This window comes from Aspergillus ibericus (genome assembly GCF_003184845.1).
Source record: "Aspergillus ibericus CBS 121593 unplaced genomic scaffold BO80scaffold_10, whole genome shotgun sequence".
NCBI lineage: Eukaryota > Fungi > Ascomycota > Eurotiomycetes > Eurotiales > Aspergillaceae > Aspergillus > Aspergillus ibericus.
In genome coordinates this window covers 617,418-643,769 of record NW_020292108.1, presented here as the reverse complement: position 1 = coordinate 643,769, position 26,352 = coordinate 617,418, and the positions used below count along the sequence as shown (strand labels likewise).

General features: G+C 51.8%; 10 protein-coding genes and 1 non-coding gene across 11 annotated transcripts, besides 1 other annotated feature; 7 read left to right on the top strand and 4 right to left on the bottom strand.

The window, feature by feature from the left end:
* Positions 1-624: 624 nt before the first annotated feature.
* Positions 625-3,133, top strand: BO80DRAFT_442997 (putative C6 transcription factor; the record flags this gene model as incomplete). The annotated part of the gene is made up of 9 exons (XM_025721310.1): positions 625-662; positions 715-834; positions 884-996; positions 1,041-1,187; positions 1,233-1,777; positions 1,821-2,094; positions 2,154-2,329; positions 2,375-2,558; positions 2,604-3,133. 9 exons carry the CDS (start codon positions 625-627, stop codon positions 3,131-3,133), a joined length of 2,127 nt encoding a protein of 708 aa, XP_025577650.1.
* Positions 3,134-5,395: 2,262 nt separating this feature from the next.
* BO80DRAFT_16841 (putative allergen Asp F4-like) lies at positions 5,396-6,814 on the top strand. The gene has a single exon (XM_025713926.1). The coding sequence runs from the start codon at positions 5,501-5,503 to the stop codon at positions 6,635-6,637; it is 1,137 nt and encodes a 378-aa protein (XP_025577649.1). The 5' UTR covers positions 5,396-5,500; the 3' UTR covers positions 6,638-6,814.
* A 536-nt stretch (positions 6,815-7,350) lies between these two features.
* On the top strand, positions 7,351-7,424 carry BO80DRAFT_t104. Its single transcript has one exon. It is a non-coding gene; the product is annotated as a tRNA-Ile (tRNA).
* A 690-nt stretch (positions 7,425-8,114) lies between these two features.
* BO80DRAFT_350663 (ribonuclease III) lies at positions 8,115-8,624 on the bottom strand (the record flags this gene model as incomplete). The annotated part of the gene is made up of 2 exons (XM_025715552.1): positions 8,115-8,350; positions 8,399-8,624. 2 exons carry the CDS (start codon positions 8,622-8,624, stop codon positions 8,115-8,117), a joined length of 462 nt encoding a protein of 153 aa, XP_025577648.1.
* A 379-nt stretch (positions 8,625-9,003) lies between these two features.
* On the bottom strand, positions 9,004-10,101 carry BO80DRAFT_442994 (uncharacterized protein; the record flags this gene model as incomplete). The annotated part of the gene is made up of 3 exons (XM_025721309.1): positions 9,004-9,015; positions 9,352-9,715; positions 9,791-10,101. The coding sequence occupies 3 exons, from the start codon at positions 10,099-10,101 to the stop codon at positions 9,004-9,006; spliced, it is 687 nt and encodes a 228-aa protein (XP_025577647.1).
* A 762-nt stretch (positions 10,102-10,863) lies between these two features.
* On the top strand, positions 10,864-13,318 carry BO80DRAFT_453487 (lanosterol synthase; the record flags this gene model as incomplete). The annotated part of the gene is made up of 6 exons (XM_025722010.1): positions 10,864-11,011; positions 11,049-11,083; positions 11,148-11,614; positions 11,679-12,924; positions 12,980-13,176; positions 13,228-13,318. The coding sequence occupies 6 exons, from the start codon at positions 10,864-10,866 to the stop codon at positions 13,316-13,318; spliced, it is 2,184 nt and encodes a 727-aa protein (XP_025577646.1).
* A 749-nt stretch (positions 13,319-14,067) lies between these two features.
* Positions 14,068-14,331: a sequence feature (Protein overlapping with rRNA (BO80DRAFT_350420, RAL03318.1) was converted to a misc_feature.).
* Positions 14,332-15,985: 1,654 nt separating this feature from the next.
* On the top strand, positions 15,986-16,750 carry BO80DRAFT_453511 (2EXR domain-containing protein; the record flags this gene model as incomplete). Its single annotated transcript, XM_025722011.1, has 1 exon — positions 15,986-16,750. The coding sequence occupies one exon, from the start codon at positions 15,986-15,988 to the stop codon at positions 16,748-16,750; it is 765 nt and encodes a 254-aa protein (XP_025577644.1).
* Positions 16,751-17,047: 297 nt separating this feature from the next.
* On the bottom strand, positions 17,048-17,447 carry BO80DRAFT_471135 (uncharacterized protein; the record flags this gene model as incomplete). The annotated part of the gene is made up of 2 exons (XM_025723091.1): positions 17,242-17,447; positions 17,048-17,173 (listed from the first exon to the last, which is right to left on the bottom strand). Exons 1-2 carry the CDS (start codon positions 17,410-17,412, stop codon positions 17,048-17,050), a joined length of 297 nt encoding a protein of 98 aa, XP_025577643.1. The 5' UTR covers positions 17,413-17,447.
* Positions 17,448-18,512: 1,065 nt separating this feature from the next.
* Positions 18,513-19,772, top strand: BO80DRAFT_16817 (carbon-nitrogen hydrolase family protein). The gene has a single exon (XM_025713925.1). The coding sequence runs from the start codon at positions 18,637-18,639 to the stop codon at positions 19,681-19,683; it is 1,047 nt and encodes a 348-aa protein (XP_025577642.1). The 5' UTR covers positions 18,513-18,636; the 3' UTR covers positions 19,684-19,772.
* A 1,434-nt stretch (positions 19,773-21,206) lies between these two features.
* BO80DRAFT_453484 (FabD/lysophospholipase-like protein) lies at positions 21,207-23,173 on the top strand (the record flags this gene model as incomplete). The annotated part of the gene is made up of 4 exons (XM_025722009.1): positions 21,207-21,231; positions 21,293-22,056; positions 22,116-22,552; positions 22,669-23,173. 4 exons carry the CDS (start codon positions 21,207-21,209, stop codon positions 23,171-23,173), a joined length of 1,731 nt encoding a protein of 576 aa, XP_025577641.1.
* A 247-nt stretch (positions 23,174-23,420) lies between these two features.
* BO80DRAFT_471124 (ankyrin repeat protein) lies at positions 23,421-24,947 on the bottom strand (the record flags this gene model as incomplete). The annotated part of the gene is made up of 5 exons (XM_025723090.1): positions 23,421-23,518; positions 23,567-23,674; positions 23,729-24,148; positions 24,204-24,441; positions 24,531-24,947. 5 exons carry the CDS (start codon positions 24,945-24,947, stop codon positions 23,421-23,423), a joined length of 1,281 nt encoding a protein of 426 aa, XP_025577640.1.
* Positions 24,948-26,352: the final 1,405 nt, after the last annotated feature.

Genomic DNA, 26,352 nt, shown 5'->3' with positions numbered 1-26,352 from the left:
TTTATCCCTGGCACCCTTGGTTTTCCTCAGAATTATTCCCAGCCAATCGCAGCAGACCTGGGATGGAGCCAACTGGCCAGTATATTCTCGGAGCCATCGACGCTACGGAATGATACGAAGTAGCAATGGCAGAGTAATTCATACAACAATGCCAGACCACATACTCTGATTAAAAACAGACGGTTTCCAAGTATGCCATGCATTACGGTGCGCTCATCTTGAGTGTTCCCTGGTGCAACTTGCTTTGGGAACACTGTCCCCGAGAGGAACAAATGAGGGCAAGAAGGGGATGGCTACTTCTTGGCCTCTCGTCAAGCCGCATGCAGACCGCCTGGACATTTCCGATAGCCCGACCCTTGAGTCATCTTATCAGGCTGGGAGGCAGGTTATCTCTCGCGCTCTCTATCGCTGTCCTGATAAGTCCATCCTGAGGCCGAGAACGGGCGGGGCTGCTGAGTCAGCGGGCCCGGGTGGGGAAGTTTCCCTTCTTCTTGTCTCCTCCTGCTTTGACGGCTGCGACAAGGCTTGTGCTCTCTTGCAACTCAAGCAGAAGAGGGTGAGGTGCTATCTTTTGGGGATGGCTTGACCAGTGTCTGTCAGCTTCGAGCCGTGGTATCTGGTAGAATGGACCAATCTCAACGTCCCAAGCGGACCAGCAATGCGTACGGCCGTCCCCACTGCCTCTTATCGATCCTCATCCACTAACCTGGCCAGCTGTCAACGCTGTCGCTCCCGCAAGGTCAAGTGCTCGGGCACCCATCCCTGCGACAAGTGCTGCCAGCGTCGTGAGCACTGTGTTTTTGAAGACGACCGGAAGATTGTGGTCTCCGAAGAGTGGGATCCCTGCCCTCTGCCAGAGCGGAACGGAGGTTAACTCCCCTAGGCTATTCTTGTCCCTGAAACGCAAGGTCGAGGCCCTGGAGGGGGTCAGCGCTTCCCCCGCAGTCAAACGACGGCGGGCCTTGACCGCGGACAGTGCCGAGGAGTCCAGCTATGGTAGGACCCCGCGTGGCCTGCATCTCCTTAGCTAATCCGCTCAGACCCAGCAGACCAAGCCTCGGAGTTGCCCCGAGAGACCACCCTCGACCTAGCCGAGAGCAATCGGTATGATGACCGATTCACATCCAATCCATTGGTGTCGCCATCCACCTATCTCAAGCACACCGGACAACGACAGCGAATATGGCGTAGGTTATCTGCCATTTCCCCGAAGCAACGGCTGACAACGGCAGTGTTCCTGGGACCAACATCGACTTGGTCCTTTAGCCGTCGGGTTCTCAACATCGTCCAGGCACATATATCGCCGGACAGCTCACGTCCGATTCCGCTCGCGGTCGACGGCGATGCATATCAGATCCAGTGGCGCCATGCCAGTTCCGAGGAATCGCCCGACATTAGCGGACTGCCATCGCTAGAGCACGCGCTCTACATGGTAAGCACCGTGCAGTTCCACTTCAGCCAGCTGTACCGTCTGTTCGACGAGGACGAATTTATCCGACATCTCCATGAGTTTTACGACGATGCGGAAACCAAGGTGCAGGAATCGCGCCTGTGGTATGTGCAGTTTCTCGTGATCCTGGCGTTCGGGGAGGCCTTCTTGGACCCGGGGCGGGACCACGCCAACACGGCGAGTTGGACCAAATATTTCTCGCGAGCCATGTCGCTGCTTCCGGATATCACCGGGCTCTGGCAGGAGCCTACCCTAGCCATCGAGGTGTTGGCTCTCATTGCGTTGTATTTTCACTCGGTGGACATGCGAGATACGGCCTACTGTTATGTGAGTATCAGTCCAAGATGATAGGGTTTGGCTAACCAAGTAGATCGGGCATGCGATGCGCATGGCATTGGTGGAAGGCTTCCACCGGGCCCTCCCCGTGGACCAGCTCGGACGGAGATTGGTTGACCGCTGCAGCAACATTTGGTGGACGGTGTACATCCTCGATCGCAAGTTCTCCTCGCTGATCGGATCCCCAAATTCGGTTCGAGATGACGAGATCACCACGTTGCTCTGGGACCCGCGCACCTGCTCTCGAAACGAGGCTGCGTTGAGTCTCCACGTCAAGATCACGCAGGTTATTTCCCGCGTGCTCAACAGTAGGCGCTCCATCTTTCCTGTCCAACTCTTTGCTCCCATCAGCGCTGACTTCTAGCAGCGGTATACAGTGCCGATGGTACGCTGGGCGGAGTGTTCCTTCGCAAAGTGCGATCGGTTCTGCATGAGATGACCAGTCTGTCGCGAGAGTTGGATGTTGTCTTTTCCCACCGCTTTGCAAACTCGGTCGACGCGCTTTCCGGGGTTACCACTCGCTTGACCCTCTCCTGCCATCTGGTACGCGAACCCATATTCGATGCTGTGCGGTGCTAATAGTCATAGTGCATTATTGTCACCACCAGACCTCTTGTTCTGAGCCTGTTATGGGAACGACTGAGTTGCTTCGAGGCAGGCACCGAGTTCCGCACTCTCTCCCCGCCCGTCCAGGCTTTACTCCAGGCGTGCATTGATTCCGCCGTCAAATCCCTGCGCATCTTGACCGCACTGCGCGACCAAACCCTACTCGGTAGGTGTCAATTTGCTTATCATCGGCCCCATTAACACTCGATAGAAACCTTCCTGCCCTTCGACCTAGAGAACCTCTTCTCCTCCTTCTTCGTCCTCTCCCTCATCTCCGCCATTCTGCCGGACGCCCTGACGGACCCCAGCTACCGCGAGATGGGCTACAGCCTCCTGGATGCCATGATTGACCGCGGGAATCGAGTCGCGCAGCTGCGCAAGTCCGAGATCGAGCTGTTGGAAGAACTGATCCAGCCATTAGTCCAGCGCCAGAGCCGACCCACCGAGGGCGGAAATTATGCACGCCCGCAACTGGCCACACCCACCAGCCAGGAGCACCTCTCCGAGCCGGGACACCAATCGGGGTCAGAAATGCCGGGGGCAATAGGGGCTGCGGCCCTTCCGCCCCCACACGAGATCGCGGAGCCCGACGACGAGCTGCCGTTGGATTGGCGGGGATTTGGACTCTCGTTGGATTGTATGCTGTCGGCGGCGGATCAACTGAGCACGAATAATTTGGTGCTGGATGCGGAACGCGAGGGGTTGCAGACGGATCTGTGGTTGTGGGAGAGTAATGCCTAACTGACGGAATCGAGATGGGGAATGAGCTGATGACGCCATGACCAATGAAATAACCTTATGCACATACCAGCTGCCGCTGACAAATGATCCGCATGCCCAGCAGCAGTGCAGCACAGAATCTCTTCACACCCACCATGTCTCTCCGTCCTTTCTCCAATGAAATCCCATCTGCAGTTGACTAGCTACACCACTAGCACCAAACATACCCAAAAAGCAAGCAGTCAACCGACCAGCCAGCCTTGTCAGCCCCTATCTATACTCATCCCTCCTATCACCCAACACTGATCCCAAGCGAATCCCCTGCAATTATCTACCTAATAGGACATGCTACCCAAGCAATGAAGCCTAACAGACAAAGTTTTCATGCCCCCAATCCGTTCATCCATCCGTCCATCCATCCATCATTAATCCATCAATCGAATCCAAAACCACGCTCCATATAACCCAATCCATGGCTCCCTACCCCTTAGCAACCCACCAACCGCGTACAGACCAAATGACTGGTCTAAAGGACATCCAAGTAGGCATGTCAAAGCGATAGGTCGAGTCGATCTACCGAATCGGTACATACACTAGACAGTAGACAGGTCCAGAAGCCAAGTTCGTACCATTGCTACTTATGCATGTCGGTTTGATTATTCCTGTGTGTGGCCAATCAGCGTACTCCGTACCTGGACAGGAGTACATGGATCAGACAATGTTGGTACTTGGTACCGAATGCAACGGATAGGACAGGCAGTCATTGGATGGATCCACTCAGGTACGGATCGTATTTCTACAAAGTACATAGTAGACATGGATGTGTGTAATGAAATGGAAGTATTCACTGCATGCATCTCACACCGTATATTCGAGTCGAGATTCGTCACGCAGGCATGAAGTCCATATGTAAGTGGCGATAATCTCGATCATCGGAGTACATCCTCCGTCGTCGATACGAATAGAGTTTTCTCATTGTCAAAAAGTACCCTCGGCAATCCCACGGCTCCGCGGGAGGAGGTAGAATCCTCCGTGCCTCGGAAGCAACCATCTTAAGACTACCCCTTTGACCAGGCTACTACATAGGAATAATCACATTGCGTGGTCTCATTCGCACCCCGCCAAGAAGAACTATTTAACCTCGTACGTAGGCTCTGTCCGGGCAGTGTCAACCACGAGAGTTTGGGGCATCCATGGGCGGACACGGCAAGAAATAAGGTGACTGCAAGAACCGGGGATTCGTCAGCCTGGCTGTCTGAGTCGAGGCAGGCTATAATTAACCCTTTTTACTCGCAGACCTCAGAAGCATACGTAAGTGAGCCCCACCCGAGCCAACCGGCGGTTCGGTGGCGCCGAATCTGTCATGGGTTGTTGTGTACATCTGAATGTCGGAATCAGGGGATGAAAACGATGGATATGTCAGGTACGATGTATGATCTGGCAGTGCAGTGTCAGATGTTCTCTACATAGTAGATCGACATCACCTACACGTGTTGGTGGTGACCGATCAACATTAATGTGAACCACCCACCCGAAAAGGAGTGGCCCGCCGAAGCCACGCTAGTCGAGGCTTAACTCCGCCGGTGCCAACGCTATCGAGATTTATCTCTCTGCCTGGTGCCTCTCACTTTTTTTTTTATTATATTATTTGTTTTTATTTTTTTATCTTTTACTTTTTTTGTTTTCCGTTTTCCGATTTCCGGTTATTTGATGGCTGACCCACACCATCGTGGCGTCAAGCAGGAACCGGAATGCTACAATTCGTTCAAGCAACCCAATTAATCCAGTCACCTTGGGCCAGACCACATGGCGCCGACGCCGTGGGCACGCTGCCACTCAGAGTGACGACGCAAGGGGGCTTACGTAGGGGCCAACCTGGATGGCATGCCAGCGCCGTGCCTGGATGGTGGACCCATCAACAAACACACATCACCACAACATTGGCTGGCGCCCTGTACAAAAAGCCCGCCGGCCAACACAGTCCATCGCGCCGTCGCTGCCGGTTCGTTCGCCATGGCCGGTCCTGCGTTTCAGACCACCGCCGCCCTCCGTTTCACTGCCCTAACCGGGGCATCCAGTCGGCCTCGGACTCCAGTCGAGGCGCACAGGCACTGGCACTAGCCTGGTGCACTCGTCAATTTCCCACCATGGCGGCGTCGGTCCGAGTCCAATGCTGACGATTCCTTTGCGCTGCCCGTATCCACTCCTTTGGTCGAGGCCATCCGGGGCTGCCTCGCTATATACCTCCCGTCACCCGGCTAGCACTCTCCTTATTGCTGTCTACATCCAGTCACTCCTTTGGACCCTGTTCATTTCAAGATCAACAACGAAATCCAACCCTCCTTTGCAGCGATACAGATCACTGATTGACTCACTGGTCTCTCCACCATGCAGTGGAAGTCACTCCTTCTGTGCGCGGCCATCGCCGAATCGGCCCTGGCTCGCTCCCACGGCCATGACCGCCGGCAACACGGCCACGGCCACGCCCAGGAGGCTCATGTGGCCGCCCGGGATGTCCAAGTCGAGGTCCACACCGTCACCGATGTCGAGCACATCACTCTGACCACCACCGTCTACGGCGTGCCCACTGAGACCGCCGAGGCGGTTACCACCTACGAGGAGGTCACCACCACCAGCACCTCCGCCGCCACCACCACCGCTGCCAGCGGCGCCTTTATTGAAATCGACACCAACGAGGACCTGGCCATCAGCGCCAGCCTGGACATCTCCCTGTCTCTGGGCTTCGGCGAGCACACCAGCACCCGCACCCACACCCATACCAGCACCAGCACTCACACGAGCACCCATACCAGCACCCACACCTCCTCTACCGCGGCCAGCTCCACCGCGGCCAGCGGCACCTCCGGCAGCGAGCCCTGGACGTCCACCCCCACCAACGGCGTCTACTCGACCTCCGGATTCGGCGGCCGCACCAACAGCAGCAGCAGCGGAATCACCTACAGCGGCAACGTCGGCGACCCATGGGGCAGCAACATCATCGAAGTCGACGCCGCGGACGCCTGGCAATACAAATACGTGATCCAGATCAACGGCAGCAACACGAACTCCTGGTTCGTGAGTTTCTGGAACAAGATCGGCCCCGACGGCAAAATGGACGGCTGGTACGGCCACTCGGCCCTGAACTTCACGCTCGCCGCGGGAGCCACCAAATACGTGGCCTTTGACGAGAACTCGCAAGGGGGCTGGGGCGCCGCGGAGGGGGACAGTTTGCCCACCGATGACTACGGGGGTTACTCGTGCACGTGGGGCGAGTTCGATTTCGGGGATACGGATAATGATGCGTGGTCCGGGTGGGATGTGAGTGCGATTCAGGCGCAGAATGCCGATCAGACGGTGCAGGGGATGCGGATCTGTCAGCATGCCGATAAGGAGTGTTCGTATATTACGACTGATGCGGGGACTGTGTATAATGCGTATACGAGTGCTGAGGCGTCGGTGGATGGTATTGGGGGGACCGTGTCGGCGGGGGCGGTCCGGTTGACGGTGGAGGTGGATTATAGCTAGTTGATACCATTGCTTGTTGTATATACGGGTTGTTGAGTGACAATATACATATGGTGGTTGCAGTGTGTTGATTGTAGGGTTTGGTGTGGTCGGGGAAGATAAGTATGCGCTTGATTTCGGATGTCTCACGTTGAAACTGGGGTAGATCCTCCGTGGCTGCGTAGTGGGTGCGCTGATCGGTGGAGCATCTGGTAGAGCGTCGGATCGGTGTCTTGATGTCTTAGATGGATGAGGCGGAAGACTCGGAACGCTCCGTGTTTGAATCTCACCTTATTCTCACCACGTTCGGTTCGCTAGGATTGACGTGATAGGAGATTCAGAGCATCGCCAGTGGACTCGGTCGGATATCGAAGTTTATTGCTTGCAATTGTGGGTCTGGCGTGGTGATTTACGGAGGGGTATAAGAACCTGTGTAGAAATGGAGTGAAGGGGACAAGGTCTCGGAGGAGAGTGCCATGATGATGTTCTCAATGTATATCGCTGCTGCAAAAAACTACCATTCACCAATGTAGCAACCTTTTAATCTAGGTATTAGACAATGACTGCAAGCTAGCCTGACTATACGACCAACATTCAATAAACTGATTGATTTACCTCTATGCCAAGTAGGGAGACTATTTGATCAACGATGAATGGTGCTCTACGGAGTACAGAGTGTGTGCTAGAGTTTCCTTGGCTTACATAACAGATAGATTACTGCCCATTCAACCACCGGTCCCATAGCTCAGTTGGTTAGAGCGTAACGCTAATAACGTTAAAGTCGAGGGTTCGAGCCCCTCTGGGACCATCTTTTTGCATCCACCAACAACATACTCTTGTGCACCCCTTTAAATGTTGGTTGCTTTGTTTTTTACCTTCAGGGCTACTTACTCTACTTGAGAAGACAGTAGGTAGAAGCCCAGCACAACTTGGTTGTATTGCAATTTCCCAACAGCACGTCCACATACAGCAACCATTAAGTCACAAAGCAAAGCCAAATCTTTCACAACACACCAACCATCACAACCTGATTTCAAGCATTCTCCCATCCTCCCACATTCCACTCAGCACCATCACCACCACCATCACCGCGAGAAAACCTACACCGCCAACATTAGCACCAACTCACCAACCCCAACAGCCCAGTCCAGCCCAGCCCAGCCCGTAACCCAGACCGTTCCTGGCCAACGCACCGCCCACGGGCCCTCTCGTCCGCTACAGAACCCTTCATAGGAGCAGCTCCGCGTGCCGCTCAAAGTCGATCGAAATCGCAACAATTTTCTGCAGAATCCGATCGTCCTTGAGCGACAGGGGGAGCTGTCTCCTACGAATGACCCTGTCGCGGGCGAGAATGGCCCATGGGCGCCCCATTGGTAAGCAACTAGATTTGCAAGGTACGTTAATTGGCATATATCTATGCTCTTCTATTCCTCTGAAGGGATGGGGGTTTGACGTTACCACTATGTGTGTTTGTATTTGGAGTAGTTATGGGGCTGCATCAAGGCCAGCCGAGATCCAACGCGTCCATGACGGATCGCACGCTGTCAATGTTCTGGTTACTGTCGATGTAGACCGCTCCGAGGAGGGCTTCAACGGTGCTGGCCATGACGTTGGTGGAGACGGATTTGCCCTGGGCGGGGTTAACCATGACGAAGTGGTCGAGGGATTTGTTGAAGCCGGTGGCGGCGAGGTTGGTGTTGTTGGCTTTGGCCGTGATGATGCTGCTGATTTTTCCTGATGGAGGTTAGTGCTTCTACAGGGAGGGGACACAGGGGGGGTTACTTCTGGGCTTTCGGGTTTGGTATCCATCTAGGGTGAGTACCATCTGGAGAATGGCGTCTCCGACCTGGGCGAGATCTTTATGGCCGTCAAAGCGGGTGGTTATGGTTGGGATGTAGGAGCCCGCTGCCTGGAGGGCTTCGAAGAGAAGGGCCGGGTTGGTGAAGGTGTATCCGATGATGAGTTGGAGGGGGGCAACCTTCTCTGCAAGAGCGGATGATGGGGACATGGTGGAGCCGGTTGGATATGATAGATATTGGATTAGGGTTGTTGAATGAGGAGTGAGTATGAGATGGACAAGTGAATAGAAGAGATAGCGAGTGAGGGGAAATCAGGTGCGAGGCTGATGGTTTTAACCCCTCCGGCTTGCAGCATCATGTGATGTCGCTTAGCCGAGCTGACGAGGCTGGGGATTGAACTGACAGTATCTCACGTCTGTAGTAGAGTATACTGCTTGATTGGGTGTTGATTGTTGTGTTTGGACTTACCTTTGCTATCGCTCTGGGACTGTGGCTGCCTTGCAATAAATTACCTAGTAAGAGTAGAGAAGTAGTGCTACAACCGTATCTGTATCAGTAGGAAAGGGAGCTCTCGGGATGCCTCCAAAGTCAGCTCCATTCCTGGGGATTAGCATTGTAATAATTCATAAAAAGTCTCAAAGCATGACTGGGTTGGCCTCCAATTATTAATACAATTGATTCTGTTCTGTTGATAAAGTATGAGATAATTCCACCGACATCCAACATCCTATAGGACGCTCTAACCTCAATCCCTCAATCCAAGATTTCTCTCTCTGTGGCAGGACCGAGTTAATATGGACCCTTTTTTTTTTTTTTTTCTTTTTATGATCTTCCAGCGACGGGATATTGATCCTGAATTCATCCTCGACTAAATTCCGAAAGACAGAAGCCCGGCTCACCACGGCATCCAGCAGCACTTGGACTGCACACACTTACCGACGGGGTACAAATCAGACGCCTCCTCTCCTGCAGTATCAAACCATAGGGTTTCAGCTCATTGTTATAACGCAAGGCGTTTTCGTAATTGATAGAGGACGCCACGTCATCGATTCCCAAGGCTGCCGTGGTCGACTCCGCGTAGAGCCAGCCCAGCTCCTGAAAAGGGTCGATCAGACCTTTAGCCAGCATGCGGTTCAAGCTCGCCGTGGTGCACGCCTCGATGGCTGCGGGTACGAGCTCTAAGCTCTGGCTGCGCTGCAACGCCGTGCGCACTGTGGACCGAAAATACGAGACATGTGTGTCGAGGGATGGATCATCACCTTGTTCGAAAACATTGGTGACAGCCACGAACAGTTCAACCCTGCAATGCAACTTGAACGCAGAGTCAGCGGGCGGTTCTTATTGTCTATATTAGAGAAAGGAGTGATGACCGAACCCTTGGTCGAGGGAAAGATCTTTGTGTTCGAAGAATGTCTTGCGGCCCTGGGGACCGGACAGGCCCACGACACGATTCCGACCCAGATAGTAGCTGTAGTTTCCGGTCGGAGAGGCTGCTTTGCTGCCATGACAAAACCCTCTTCGATCGGAGAACAGCCGAATGGCACCCACTAGCGGGGATCCCGAGATAAACTTGGGGGCATTGGCGGGGAAGGGGTGCTTCCAGAGTAAGGACAAGCAACGGACAAGGAAGACAAAGACAAGCAGATAGAACCCTTGGGTCAGGGCGTGGAATGCGATTTCGAACATGGCTGTCAGGGATCGTGAGCCCAGTGGTGAGTTCATAGACACTGATCCCTCGGTATATAAGTGTGGCCTGGATGTCATCAACACTCGGCGAAGAGCACGCAGCTGACCAGCTAGCCGCCTAGTCCAATTGGCATGACATGAGCATCTGTTATTGACGGGATTGCATCTCGAGTGCAGCCATTATTGAAGTACATGGATGATGTCGGGGAGGAGCGGTCTGTGGATCGGCATGACAAGTCGACCGCTGATTGCAGTCATTCCCGATCGAATGGAACCGGCATGCGACGGTATCTGGCAGATAAGCTGAGAACCCAGCCGGGAGGGGATGCGTTACACAGCAGCCTGGGAGTTGTCGACCCCACAGGATCGTGCTGGCTATTGTCAGCGCATCGCCCCTCTGCAGCCACGATCCTCCCGTCTCCAGTTTCTGTTCCAGTATTGCATGACTGCACGTGCAGCCCAAGACATATGCTGCTATATATGCTTTATATTGCAGTTCAATATTGTCATGGAGCTGTAGCCTCGGGAACAAGAGCCAAGAAGAGTAAGGAAAGAAGAGCTGGACCTGTCTCTTGCGTCAATATACCGGGGAGAATCATGAAATATTCGGTCAAACCAAATGTGGTGAAATCAAACTTGGCCCTTTGAATCGACTCGAGCAAACAGGATCGGCATAACCTGCCTATAATATTATAAATAGGTCCCCGTGAGTTCTACAGTCCGGGGCTCTGCAGCCGGGAGCACTGGGTTGCCACATGAGCCATGGCAAGCAAGTACACCTTGAAGATCAAGAACCGCCTGGGTAAAGCCCAGGGTGATGTGACGTGCCCATTTTATACTAAAACCACCGACCTTGAGGGGTGGCACCTGGTGGCGACGGAAGATTTGGGACGTTTGAAGTGGATGTATGGTGAATGACCCGGCGGAGCGCAAGGTCCGCCCACAAGATGCCACATCCAAATTCTTCCTCGAGCTCCCGACGGTACGTTAGGCACAATGACCATCCTTAGGAAGCGGCGCTAACAAGAAACCAAAACATGATTTAGGGTGTTCCTGACTCCGGTGCTGCCAAAACAAACTCTGAGGCCATCTACAAGGGGACTCGATTTCAGACCAACACTCAGGTCCGGGATCTGGGTTGCTGGGCAGCCGACCTGAGTTGTATCTTTTTCGTGACCCCGATGATGGTCATTGCTTGGTATATCACCGGCGCCGAGATCCATGAAGCCTACATCATCGAATTGGTCCGCTTTATGTTCGGTCTGCAGAACCCCGAGGACGGCGGCTGGCCGACATATCTGCAAGAGGAGACTTCGCTGATGAGTACGACATTGGTGTACATTGCACTGCGACTCATCGGAGTTCCTGCCGACCATGAGCGTCTTCGCAAAGCTCGGTCGTACTATCTCCGTCTGGGCGGAGCAGTCTATTTACCGAGCTGGGCCAAGTTCTGGCTGGCGCTGCTGGGTCTGTATGATTGGGCGGGTACTGATCCTTTTCCAGTGGAAATGTGGTGAGTAGTTTGTCTCAGAGTGAATGGCTAGTTCGAGCCCTGAACAATACTGACGCAATGTCAGGCTCCTGCCGGAGTGGCTTTCTCTCAGCCCATGGCAATGGTTCATAATCCCGCGCCAAGTCTACTTGCCAATGTGCTACCTCTCCTCTCGAAGGTTCACAATGCCGACCAATGATCTCCTGGACGAGATACGGGAGGAGCTGTTCCCAGAAAACTTCTCCTCCGTCGATTTCGCAGCATTCGAAGGGGTGGTGCGCCCGTCCAAGAGGCATCAGGCAAAAAGCTGGATTCTGCAGACCTTGAACTGGACCCTTAACAATGTGTGGAGCCCGTGGCTCTGCCCCAGCAAGCTCAGAGAAAAGGCAGAGAAACGAACATGGGAAATACTTCAACATTCAGCACGGGCTAACACGTCGACTGGAATTGTGTGTCTTGACTCTTGGCTGAACATGATTGCTTTCTACTGTGCCGAGGGGCCCAACCCTCCTACCCTCAAGGACATCCAAGAGGCGAGTATAGAGTACCTCTGGATGGGTTCATCTGGAATGCAGTCCATGAGTATTCATGGGGCCCACGCGTGGGAAACATCCTTTGCACTGCAGACCCTTGTGTATACAGGTCTGGTTAATCATACCGAATTCCAAAGCAACGCCCTACAAGCCTATGAGTACCTGATCAAGCAGCAACTTGTGGAAGAGTGGAATGACTCTCCCCCTTGCCATCGTCCGAGTCGTCTCGGGGCTTGGTCCTTCACCACCCGTTACCATGGCAGCCCCTGTTCCGATTGCACGGCCGAGGCACTGAAAGCCATCTTGATGGTTGAAGGCGCAACAACTCTCCGAGAAATGAGCGAGAAGAACATCCGCCTAGCGGTGGACAATCTTCTCTTGATCCAAAATGCCAGCGGGGGCTATAGCAGCTTCGAGCCCATCGGCGCCGGGGCCTGGTTGGAGTACCTCAACGGGACCGAAATGTTTGGACAAGTGATGACGGAATACGACTACGTGGAGTGCACCTCATCATGCATCACAGCACTGGCTGTCTTCAGGACTCGGAACGGCGAGTATCGGCGCCAGGAGATTGACACGGCCATTGAGCGGGGCGTGAAATTCGTGGAGCGAAGCCAGCGGGCAGATGGTGGCTGGATGGCGTCTTGGGGAATTACGTTTACGTATGGAGCTTTCTTCGCCATGGAAGCATTGCACTGTGGAGGAAGGACATATACGAACTCTTCCGTGGTCCGAGCGGGTTGTCGCTTTTTACTGGACATGTGGGAGCCTGATGGAGGCTGGGGAGAGACAATTGAGGTATGTCCATTCGAGCCTCACAGCTGCAGGAAGCTAACAAGAGTTCCACTGCCAGTCTCGCCTGTCTGGCTCATATGTACGAGCCCCCAGGTCACATACCGTTCAGACAGCTTGGTCTTGTCTCGCGCTGATGTACGCCGGGTATCCCGATCCGGAGCCAATCAAACGAGGGATTCATCTGATTCGGAGTCGACAAAAACCGAATGGTGAATGGGAACAAGAATATCCTGTCGGTAGTGGAGTCCTTACATGGTATGCTTCCCGTGCAGCTGACAACTTGTGGTCAATGCTGATGAGCCGCAGTCACATTCAATACCATAACTATATGTATTCCTTCCCAATCCGGGCCCTAGCGATGTATGAGAAGATTTATGGGAAGGGCATGTTATTTTAGGATAGATTGAACAATATACGCTCTTGTGGATATAGCCCGGTGAATTTTTGGGTAGATGCAGTTGGTGGGTAGCTCCGAGGCACTGAACATGGGCATCAGAGCAGGACTGGACCCGGGCGTTCTGTCGACGGCTTCGCGGCGGGCACGCTCTGCCCTGGTATTATGGCGGATGCTCCGTCTAGCAATTACTACCAGGGTGGGTTTAAGGTACAGCTCATGAAAGAGGACTATAACATGGCGATAGAGCTAGGGGAGCATGTAGGTGCTAGGGTGGCATTGGGGCAGGAGGGACTGGATATATACAAATAGAGCTGCCACGGACGATCCTCGGTTTTTCACCAACATTCGCGGGGATCTTACGGTACCTTGCGGATGATGAGAACTGGCAGGGGAAGTTTCAGCCGTGATGATATCTGGACATAGGCTTCATGTAGGGCAGTGTGGGGCTCGGGTTCCTTTCCCCAAATCGTTCTCCAAATCCCGAACCCAACCTCGAAATCAACGAGGCCTCCTACCACTCGATCGTTAGTATTTCACCTCCTAGCCTGCAGTAAGTTACAGACTGTCAACAAAAGGGATTTCTATGAATCTTCCGGGATCCTGTTTGAAGTCCGTCATGTCAGGGATGATGTGCATGTCGCTTAGGGTTTCTTTGAATGTCACCAATAGCTGTATGCATCCAACTTCCATCATCCATAACCACTGGATGCCACCTGCCTGAGTCTGATATGATTCGTCCCATCTAACAATCTGGCACATACGACCATAGGGTGTGGAGAACAGGGCTTCCCGTCCGCTCAGCCGTACTTAAGCCACACGCCGGGAGGTTAGTAGTTGGGTGGGTGACCACCAGCGAATCCCTTCTGTTGTATGTTTTTATGCGTTCCTTTTTCATTTTCCTGGTGATGGATAAGCCTCAGTCTTTTAGACCTCTCTTTTTTGTTGGTGCTGGAATGCCTTGTTGTGGGACCATGAGCAATCCGCTCATATTTGTCGCCGTACCCACAGTATAGTTCACCCGGTGCGGGATCAATATTCCCTGTCCTGATCTAAGTATATGATATTTTTCATTCTATTCTCGTTACATTGTAGGTCGAATAAAGGGATAGTTAAGAGGGGGGGGGGGTTGCAATTTATACAACCTTTACTGGGGCTGGCCGATGATCTACGCGCCATTGGAAATTGAAATCTGGGAAATAGCATATCTTCCATGTCTTTTTTGACTGATATTATCAAAGTCCTCGCCTAGTATAACTACCAATCACTCGTATTTTATCTAGCTAAGTCATCGATCACGGCTAGCGATGTTGTTTAGGCAATAGAAATAGAACCAGTAACTGTTTTTTTATTGTTATTTCCACACTGAATAGCAGGCTTGATCTATGCTGACCTACTTGCGAGACATGCCCTTCAGGCACCTTATTCATGTTCGGAGTAGCAGAAAACTGCTTCGTTCCCCCCAAGAGCAGGATGGGTCCTCAGTCCCTGATGCCGTCTGATCTAGTCTTCGAACATCTGCTGTGTAGGATGATCATATACCACCTATGGCTTGGGAGTCTGCGAGCTTTTCTTTGTTATAATATAATACAGCCCTGAAGACTCCACCAACTCTCAAAGCTGAGCCAGCGGAAAGAAGGCCGTGGGATACATAGTTATCAACTTCTACACAGCCACAGCCCGAGCCTCTCTGTTGATCTTTATCCCATCGCAAATGCTCGTACCCGACGTCTTTGGCATCTCAATGACTGTTTCATCGCTCGCACTGGGTCTGCTTGTGTTTTGATATGGATCCGGGGTGTGTTTGTCTCCCTTCTCTCCGAGATCTTTGCTGCGGGTCGTAATTATCCGTATATCATCGGCAACTGTGATGGCAGCGGCCTTGACGCGTTGAGAACTTGTTGGCGAAGAAGTTTGTGAGCACAGCGGTAATGTCGGCATTATTGAGGTGGAAGAAGTGGACGTGGACAAATGCTATCGTGCGACGATGGGCCCAATGTGAGGGCTTATGCTGAGGCATATTAGTGAAATTGCATCTGTTGCGACCTGTGGCTTCGTGCTGGAAAATTTCGCTCGACTTTCCTCTCGTCCTGCTGGTGCTTGAATTATCATATTAGCTTAGCTGATGTCTCAAGGTTGACGCGGCCAAATCGGTTCTGCTCAAGCAGAAGGTCGGCTGTTCACTGGACATAGATGCCAAGCATGGAAAATCATTGTAGAAGGATATGGAGCAAGAGATTCGGGGAGAGAAGTGCGAACCATATTTCAGGGTCCACTCATCTACTCCGAGGGTAGAAGATGCTAAAACATCGGGCAAGTGAATAAAAGGCGACGGATAGGACAAAGGAACGAGTGTTACTCAAGTCCAGCCTATCAGGTAACCAAGGCCTTCATCATCCCCCTGACAACCAAGGGCTGGTGTGTACGCGAGTTGGCTTCGAAGAGTTTTCCTTGGGCTATACGCCTGACGTGGCAGCCTTTACCACATCTTGAAACATCTACATCGACTGCTGCATGGTTTGTACTCTCCTTCTCGTTATCGCACACCCAGCAGTGTTGGCATATCTTCATACAGGATCAGTTTCCCAAAAACAACAGCCATACCTCCACACTCCTTCTCGTTCTCTACCGCAATCCAAGTACCCTGACCGGAATACGATTCCATCAACAATGGCAGCACCTGAAGCGGACTTTCCCCTCTTTGTTCGTCTGCCTGTCGAGCTCCGGCTCCAGATCTGGAAAGAAACCCTGCCCAAATTCCAACGCCCTCTGTACTTCTACCAGGAAGGCTGTTGGGAGTCACACAATACAGGGGAGAATGAAATAACCTTAAAATTCAACCACCATTTGCTATATCTTCAGTTGAACATCCCGATCATCTCCGTCAATCGCGAAGCAAGCAAATTTACACTTCGTTGGATGGAACAACAGGGGATCAAACTATATCTCCATGCATCCAAGAAGTCTTTCGTTATCCAACGCCCCTTTAATCCATGTACCGATACGCTCTACGTACCGAAGAAGCAATTCCACACGTTCTACTATGAGCCACTGGGTGACCTGATGTGTCAGGCAGGATTCGAGAATATGACTATTCGCTGCCCCGAGCCAGCCTTGAAGAATCTCGCAATTCCGTGGGATATCGCCAAAGACGAACCTAACCTTCTTGCTGACCTGTCCCAGAGCGGCTATTATAGTGGCGTTCAGAAGGTGGCTCTTGTTGTCAACACTCAAGCCATACCACGGGGAAATCAGGATCTTGGATCCCAGGAGCAGTGGGAGATGAAGAGCGTCCTCGACAATCATACATCTACGCGGCACAATGGCGATTGCCACTTTGAGGGGATTGAAGGGGTGACAAAGAGTGCCAAGAAGCTTGGATGGGACAACGATCAGCAGCTCGAGGTCGAACTTTGCTTTGCTAGCCTGATGTGAGTCCAAGTGACCACCATGACTCTTGTGGAAAATGTGGACTTCCAAGCGCACCAACAATTGCTCCTATCATCAGGAAAGGATTGTTTTATTGTGTCGTTCTCCAAGCTGTTATTCTGACTTGTTCCATAATATGTACTTAATTTTGAAAGTTTGTTCATATTCATCCCCACAAAGGGACGTTCAAACTCAATATCAGACTGAGATGAACTATTCCAATACCAACGAATCACTACACCCTCCAGACAAATCCCAACAGCAACTAGTAATACCACCATCCCCAAGCGGCGCTGACCACGATCAGCGACAATTGCATCCCAAATAATTATTTGTGCAGCGACCATTGCTCCCATTACAGCCATTTTCGTTACAACGGCCGACATTCCTTCCACAGCCATACCCACAGGGACAACCTAGGTATGGACCCTGTAAACCGATTAATTCAAGGTTAAGTTATTCATCTCCTCCACTTCGCCAACGTGAAAGAAACATACCGAAGTACAGGTGATGCGGTCACTGCTGAGCTCCCCATGGCAGTTGTTATCATAACAGTTTCCGTTGGGGTATCCGCAGTTGTCAGTGACAATATCATCAGTTGTGAGTTCAGGAGGGGCGGCAGTAGCCAGAAAAGCGACACACGCTATGATAAAGACACGGAAATGCATGGTGTATTTGAACCTGTGACTAGTATGGATCCTCGATAAGGGAGCGCGACGTAAAGAAGTAAAAAGGAAAGGTTGTGGATGAGAGAGAACCCCTCTTTATCTCTTCCTCTAAGTTGCTATTTTTGGGTGTCTTATGAACTCCCCACGCCATGTATGGCTCATCTGACCAGCCTATCCTTGCACATATGTGATAATCTGTGTTTAGCTGCAATAATCCACGGCATGCTTATTGGTCCCGGGCCAATGTGTAACATTCCCCGCCCTTGGGATGTAGTACATGTAGGGTTAATAGGTGCAGTCAGCATGGATGCTACTCATTACTACTCGAGACTTGAGCTTGTGTGCCAACTTAGGTTACATAGACAGTAATAGCATTGCCCTTCCCCGCAGCTGGCCTATTCGTGAGTTTGTGCATGCATGGGGCTCTTTCGGCCTCTGTCGAGTCTATTACTTGAGCATGATTTGATACTGAAAAACACCCCCCTCCGTCCCACCAATATTGAAAGAGAATATAATATAGAAAGAATGTGAGTAATAATAATAATTGAGTAGATAACACATCTTCTGAAATCTTAGTTAGAGACGAAATGGAAAGGGCGCCATAAGGGGGGCTCTTTCTTAAGTCTCTTACCCATATTCCACACCCTTTGGTAGTCAGAGGAGTCGGGAATCACCATGACTTGAAAGCTTAATTATCTAGGCTGATCGTGGTAAAAGCTTTTGATGCAAGTTCTGTGGTAGAGTTGGTGTTAATTCTAAGATTTTTGTTTGGAGATGATAAGATCTTGGAAATACAGGCATAGATCTATCTGTATAAACCACGGATAGCAGCCTATCGATAAGGTCATTGCTGGTCGAAATACCAGCGGGTGATAGATTGCCTACCGTTGAAGCTGGGTCGTAGTGATCTTGAATCTACAACAGAATATATATCATTTGAGATTGTATTTAGTTCTAAATTTAAGATGGAAGGAGACTTATACATCAACTAATGATGCCAATCAGAGGATCAAAATAGGACCATGTATGCCATATTGCGGTTATGCGTCCTGCCCGGCTTATCAGGACCAGCTCCTCCCGAGGTCTCATACGCCCGACCACCCCAATTAACCACCACCAGCACCATTCAGTATAAGGACAACGTCTTCATAAACCGTCCCATCCAACAAATGCTTCCCACAGCCCAATACTAGCCTCCCCAGTCAGAAAGCCAAAGACACAGTCATGGCGATCACCCGCGTCGCCGCCTGCCATGTAACCCCGCACTTCCTCTCCGCTACCCAAACCACCGCCAAAGCCGTCTCGCTCATCCACCAAGCAGCAAAGCAAAAGGCGCAACTAGTGGTTTTTCCCGAGTCCTATATCGCCGCATTCCCACTCTGGAGCGCCCTACGCCCTCCGACCGAGAACCACTCATTATTCGAACGCATGGTGGCGCAATCCATCGCCATCGACGGGGACGAAGTGGCCGCCCTCCGCACCGCCGCCCGCGAGACCCATACCGTCGTGAGTATGGGTATCTCTGAGCGCAGCCCACACAGCATCGCCTGTCTCTACAACACCAATCTTTTGATTGACCACACGGGTGACATCGTCATCTACCATCGGAAACTCGTCCCCACGTTTTTCGAGAAACTCACCTGGAGCCCAGGGGATGGCTATGGATTGCGCGTTGCCGATACTCCCGCCGGGCGCATCAGTGCCTTGATCTGTGGGGAAAATACTAACCCTCTCGCTCGGTATGCGCTGATGGCGCAGCGCCAGCAGATTCATATCTCCAGTTGGCCGTGTATTTGGCCGACCCGGGTGTTGGATGATACGGCCGATGCAGCATCCCGTAACTATGACAATGTGCTCGCGAACCGGCTCCGCGCGGCGGCACATTGCTTCGAGGCGAAATGCTTCGGGGTCATGTGTAGTGGTGTGCTGGATGAGGGGGCGATTGAGATGTTGGTGGATGGGGCAAGGGAGCCGGAATGTATTCGCCGTGCCTTGGTGAATTCCCCACGGGGGGTGAGCATGTTCTTGGATCCGACGGGGGCGACAGTTGAGGGCTGGACGGTGGATGAGGCGAGTGGGGAGGTGCAGAAGAAGGAGTTTTTGCAGGCTGAGGAGGGTATTCTGTATGCGGATCTGGACTTGAGTCTTGCGGTTGAAGGCAAGCAGTATCATGATGTGGTCGGTGGGTATCAGCGGCTCGATATTTTTGATTTGCGGGTTGATCGGACGCGGAGAGAGCCAGAAAAGTTTTCTGATGGGGATGAGGCTTAGGGTTGTGGTTTGGGAGGTATTGCTCGAGAGCGCATGTTTTGAACCATGATTAGGTATACGATGTCGTTTCAATACTCTATAGATATTTCTTGGGCATGAGAATGTTATCGTATTTTCGATGTCCATTCTAGGTTTTATCTTCAGACTTATTTATATATATTACTAACTACATAGCACCCAGTAGCTGAAAAGAGCATCTATTATGAGCTCGTATCTATGCTAGATGGGATAAAGATCCACTATGTAGAGAGTCAAGATGACTTGGCTTGAATATTTCCCCTGGAATGGGCAGTCACCCCTATAGTAATAAACCCACATAGATGATGAAATTGCAATTCGTAGTTCAAGTATCCTATCCCTACCAGAGAGAAGGCTAGTCCCCAGTCAGATCACCCCACGAATTAGGTGATCGAAGAGGTTCCTTTGAGGAAAGGAAACGAATGCACCATGACCTCACAGGACAAAAGCAGACCTACTATTGTTCCAGGCACAGCCCATCTCCACCATTGAAGGATCTCGAGAAGTTCCACCAAACCCGCCAGGCTACAGCCACACTCAGGTTGCTAACACCACATTATCTTAGCTCGGTGCCTTATTAAATAGAGCTGGCGTGAATATTACTACTAGAATTATATATCTCTTCTTCCTGCTTATGTACATGTAACATGCGTGTCGGCCCAATTCGACACGCCTGCCTGTTCAAATACAGTTCCTCTATATAGACACAGCCTATGTGGAAGAAATCTGCCCCATACATTTCTTGAGTGGTATAGCCTGACGGTTGTGGTCATAGCGAGTCGGGCGTGGCTGTAGCGGCGCCCTGTCATATTCGCCAACAGCCACTAGGCTGTGCCCGCGTACCGAGTAAGCAGCATCCCATCAGAATATGAATTAGCGGTCAGGCATCCATTAGGTACCCGCAGAGCAGGCTACAACTAGTTAGTCCCTATCAAAGGAAGTTCCCAGGAACAGTGACAAGCCTCGATGAGCCGCGCATCTTGCATAATTCAGGTTAGCTTGAATCCTGGCAGCATAGTGCGAAATAACGGGGCCGCAGTGGGGCAAGAAAAGCTTGAACGACTCATCCTTCTGCTGTGATCAGCGGGACTTTCTCCAGATGCGGTAACCTCTTCGGAAGCCTCCCACGCGAATGCACAGCACAAGCTTCGTCTGTCAGCAATGCCTTCCCCAATCGCCTGCCAATGTTGTCATATCAGAGTTGAAAAAGTGGGAAGCGAGGCTGCACTGCCATGCCGGAATTATTATTCCGCTTAGAAATGACTACGAAGCTGCATCCTTCGGCTAGATGGATGCTCCAATGTAGGGGAACTAGCTAATGGCAGACCATAAGCGAGGAAGGAGGGATGATTATCACTTGGCAGAGGTGTACGTGGATCTGGTGTAGTCAGTTGTGTCTGGCCTCACTCAGCAGTATCCAGTCGTCAGCATATAAGTCCGGGTTGAATCCCATGTTGATTATTTTGTCCATCAGCATTGGTAATCTGATCAGAAAAGAACCAGCTATGATCTCTCACATCGCCCTGCCAGGTAAGCATCTGCAAAATGAGAATGTTGATGAATATATCAGTTAATAATGTTTATCATTCAGTGTTTCTGGCGGCCGCCACGGCACTCGCTAGCCCTAGTTCCACCGACAGCTATGCCCCGTACTATGTCGACTGTCCCGAGGACATCCAACTCGTGCGCCAGCCGCGATCAACCTCGCTGGCAGAGTCGGAATGGGTACACGGGCGCCAGGCACAGATGGTCGACTCACTGGGCAGGTATCTCGAAAACCTGGACCTGGCAGACTTCAACACGGCCGAGTACATGCGCCGAGTGCGTGCCGACGTCGACTACAGCGTGCCGGTGATCGGCTGGGCCAACAGCGGCGGCGGCTGGCGCGCGGCCATGACGGGTGTCGGCGGGCTGCAGGCCATCGATGAGCGCACGGCGGGAGCCCGTGAGGCCAAGGTCGGCGGCTTGTTCCAGATCCTGACGTATATCGCCGGTCTCTCCGGCGGGTCGTGGCCCGTCTCGTCGCCTGTCTTCCATGACTACGAGCCCATTAGCGAGATGATCGCAGACTGGCAGGTTGACGTGGACCGGTTTACCGATGCGGATGATGACGACTATTTCGAGGTCATCGTTGAAAAGTACACGGCCGGTTTCAATATCTCCGTGTCTGACTTCCTGGGTCGGGCGTTTGCCACCCAGGTTATCCCCGGAGTGAACCGCACCTGGTCTTCCATCCCTGAGCTGCCGGGCTTCAAGAACTTCAGCGGGCCCTTTCCAATCCTAGTCGCCAGTAGCATAAACACGAGCTCGCCGGTCGAGGACGGCCTCTACGTTCCTTCGTGGGATGCTCCATGGGTAACATCCCTCCCCATATATGTACCCCTGTATCGATGCCGTTACTGACCGACGAATAGTACGAATGGAACCCCTTCGAGTTCGGGTCATGGGCGGCTGGGTTTGTGCCTACGAAGTACGTTGGTACGGTCCCCAACGAGAACAACACGGCCGAGAAGTGCGTCGAGAATCTCGACCAGGCCAGTTTTGTCCTGGGTTCCGTCGCGAGTGCATGGAACTACTGGTACCTTGAAGCCGTGAGCAACGACACGCTGGGGACGTTCTCCAAGCGCGACGGCGGCGTTGCCAAGCGCGATTCTTACATAGATGAGCTGGTGGAGCTAGTTGACGAGGTCTTCAGCGAGTACTTCAACTACACGGTCTCGCAGATCAGCAATCCTTCCATCCCCAACGCCTTCAATCCGGACGAGAACCTCACCTTCGCCGACGGCTCTGAGGCAGGGCAGTCGATCCCCTTCCTGCCGCTCATCCAGCCTGAGCGAAAGGTTGACTTTATGTAAGTCTGACAATTTAGGGTTTTGACCGTTTTCTAATGTTTACTAGCATGGCCTGGGACGACGACGCCGACGATGAGCCCTACACATAGAACAACGGCACCAACATCTGGGACAGCTATGTGCTCGCCAAGGCCCATGGACTGCCCTTCCCCGAGGTGCCCCCGGTCCGCGAGATGCTGGCGCGCAACTACACACTCAAGCCGGTTTTGTTTGGTTGCAACACGAACCTCACCACGACGCGCGACGCCACCTCCCCCATCGTCGCGTACTTTGCGAACGCGCCGTACAGCTGGTATAGCAACTACAGCTGGTCAACGACCAACATGTCGTCCGCCGAGGCCAATGGCGTACTGCAGAACAGCTTCAATCTGCTGACGCAGGGGAACGGCACTCTTGACAGTACCTGGACCGACTGTCTAGGCTGTGCGGCCATTGACCGCAGTTTGGCCCGGGTGGGCATGCAGCGGTCGCAGGCCTGCGAGCAGTGCTTCCAGGAGCACTGCTGGGATGGCACCCTGACTGCTGGTGTGTCCGACGATTTTGTGCTGGACCCGTCACTGGCGCTGGATCCTAGCCTCAGCTATGCGGAGTGGAGCGAGCAGCATCCGGATATGGATTAGCTGGGATTTCTACAGGCTTTGCACTATTGATATATGCATTTGTTGTTCAATTCAGGCATGTTAAGACATTATTGTTAATTGATTAGTGTTTTAGTAACACTCAAGTTCAACCTTCACTCGAAATAGTGTACTTTAGACACGCCGGTCTAGGCCGTAAGCCTGTAGGCGGAATCCGACAATCAACATGACTAAGATGACTGAGCATCGACAATCGGAACCTATCAAGAACTCGAGAAGCTGGAAAGTGTTAGAAAAGGAGCAAATGAAGGCAATGGAAGGAGCATACCCATTGCTCCAGGCGGTTGTCATTGTCGCGAAGCTTTTTGAACTCTGCGTCCAGCCGCTCTATACAAATCGTCAGCTACTGTTCGGTGAGATTCTACCACGACTTACCGCTCGTAATGTACAGAACATCATCCAGTTCATGGTCATCTTCCAAACCCCGCAGGAACCTTTCCGCCGTCGAATCATCGCCAATCTGACTGACCTGGAGCCGGACAGCTGCATTTTTGGTCAGAGAGGACAAGTTCAATGAACATGACATGGGCCCTTTACCTTTCCGTTCATAGCCATGGGCTTCCAATCTGTCACCACACTCCTGAATAGCATTCCTCAGGGTATCAATCCGCTCCGGCGAGCGATCTGGCCCTGCCGGATGGCCATCCGTGATGATCGAGACCAGCACGGGGCGCTTCAATGTCTTTATCTCCAGGTATTGGTAAACCGTATCCTGTAGCACTTTGGTCTTGAGATTGGTGCCAATTTCCGTCCATCCGTCAAAGGGAACCTGTTTCATGATACTGTCAATCTTCTGGACCGATGGTTTCGACATGTCGGGCGTCGTTGTCTCGTTGATGAATCGCAGCTCGATCCCTTCGGTATCCGGAACCACGCGAGTCGTGATACTCGTGATGCGCTGGGCCAGGTCATTGAGATGGTCTTTTCGCTGGTCACGTTTCATGGACCCACTGTCATCTACAGATCCCTGTCAAAAATGTCCAACTTCCACAGGGCATGGGAGGGTCCTTACCGCAATACAGAACGGGCTGGTAGAGGGCCAAATGCGTCAGGTCCTTGGGATCCAACACATTGGACGGGTTGGTCCGGTCCAAGTCCACGGCTCTTTCCACCACATCTTCCAGAAAAGGATCACCCTCTTGGAAGAACTTATTCAAATTGTTATCCTTGATGATTTGCCGCATTCGGCTCTTGAGATCTTCCTTCTCTTGCTCCTTGGCATCATTGAATCCCTGGTCCGCCGTGATGTACTGGTGTGCTTCTGTCAGCGTCATATCGCATGTACACTATTCCAAGGGAGGAAAACGGAGTTAGTTACCTTTCCCAGTCGTTCGTCAACCTCTCCAGTCAATTTGAACCTTCGCTTAATCGCATCCTTGGCAATCATTCCAACCCCAACAGCAAACCCCACCCCCGCCGCCACCTTCAGGTTCTTATTTGCCCAGTAAACGGCCGACATGAGGAATCCCGTCACCTTGGCCACTTCCACCGCACGATTGTACATCCGCGTCTTCCGGGGTTTCAGCGCATTCTTCGCCTTGGGATTATTGGTCCATTCCTCCGCGGACTTGCCATTGAATTTGGTCTTCGGATTCGCTCCGTGGTCGACCAGACTGCTGAGGATTTCCGGCGACTTGCGCGTCCGAACAGCTTTGATCAACGGCGTCGGCACTTTCCCCGCACTTCCGTCCGGCACGAGATTGGGATTGGCGCCGTGATCGAGCAGAAGCTGGATCAGGCGCTCTTTACAAGACATCAATCCTTATCCTCGGTACAACTCGGTAATTGCTCAGTATGAACAACTGGTGTTACGTGTCATACAGATACACTTGCATGGGTAATCTACTAGTAATAAATCCAGGTGGGGCATGAACTGCAGTCACAGCCCGTCGTTTCCAGCCATTTTGTTTGCTAGGCTTCGTCATGCAGAAGCCCCTACGCCATGGTGCGCGGATACAGGCTTGTCATTCGTCACTGAAAGACACTGGGCAGCTGCCAGCCTGCCACAATCTGGAGGACTTTAGCTCCTGAATTCGGGGACTTGAAGCGGAACGAGCCGCAGACACCCCACGGAGGTTTAAGCGTAATGATAGGGGACCTATCGGGCTTCTGTCGATCCCGCGATATCTGACTTCATTGGCCATCATCAGGCAGTTAAGACATGAGTCATGGCAAGACCTGGGCTTACCCTAATTCCAATCCCAGCAGCTTCAGCTACACGGCATCCACCTAACTTGTTACGATCGTTAGTAGCTGGGTGGATGACTGCCAGGATTTGGGTTCTGTATGTTGTTGATTCATCCATTGGCCTTTTTTCATATATATATAAAATGCGAGAAAAAGAAAAAAAAATCATGTTCTGTCTACTACATGTTACAGCCACCCCTACTTGCACCCCACAATCGTCTCTATTAATCACTGCATATAGTTTTCTTCTAGGATAATCTAAGTACATACGACCATAGGGTGTGGAAAACAGGGCTTCCCGTCCGCTCAGCCGTACTTAAGCCACCTATTAAACGCGGCCAAGTAGGATATGAGCCCTTTCTCAGTCACTGCTTTATAAGTGAGCAACGCTAAGACGAAGAATAAATACAGGTGATTTAGGTGATGTTATCAAGAACATGGATAAATGAGGTAAGTAAAATAAATAAATGGATGAGCAATTAAGAGAGTTAGCTAAAAAGCTCGTTAATACCAAAATAATAAACATCCTAAAGTAGAGGGGATCTATACCGCGGTAGTAAATACTAATAATTAATACTATACTTACCATGCCAGGCGCTACTCTAGAAGTGGAGTAGTGGTACTAGATCAATATAATTAATACTATAACTACTTTCTACAGTGTAGAAGAGGACCACCCTACATAATAACCAGTAGGACTAGGACGGCGACCTGCGCCTGAATGTAACAAATCTAACATTTCTATTAAATAGTAATAAATCTGCGCGGATAATAAGACTGAGATAGCCCTACACTAAGTAGTAGAATCCGTGTGGATTACTTCTCCAAAGTAATAACCCCAGATCTGCTTTCTCTACTTAAGAAATCTAGACCTTCCACTAAAGAACTACTTTTTACAGCACATAACGCCTGGTTTACTTACAAGACACTTTCTACAGAAACATATAAACCCCCCTTAGCCAGATAAAGGGGTG

What these genes read in the sequence shown, in the direction of transcription:
- BO80DRAFT_16841 (XM_025713926.1), top strand. Translation starts at nt 5,501, where the DNA reads ATGCAGTGGAAGTCACTCCTTCTGTGCGCGGCCATCGCCGAATCGGCC.
- BO80DRAFT_16817 (XM_025713925.1), top strand. Translation starts at nt 18,637, where the DNA reads ATGGCGATCACCCGCGTCGCCGCCTGCCATGTAACCCCGCACTTCCTC.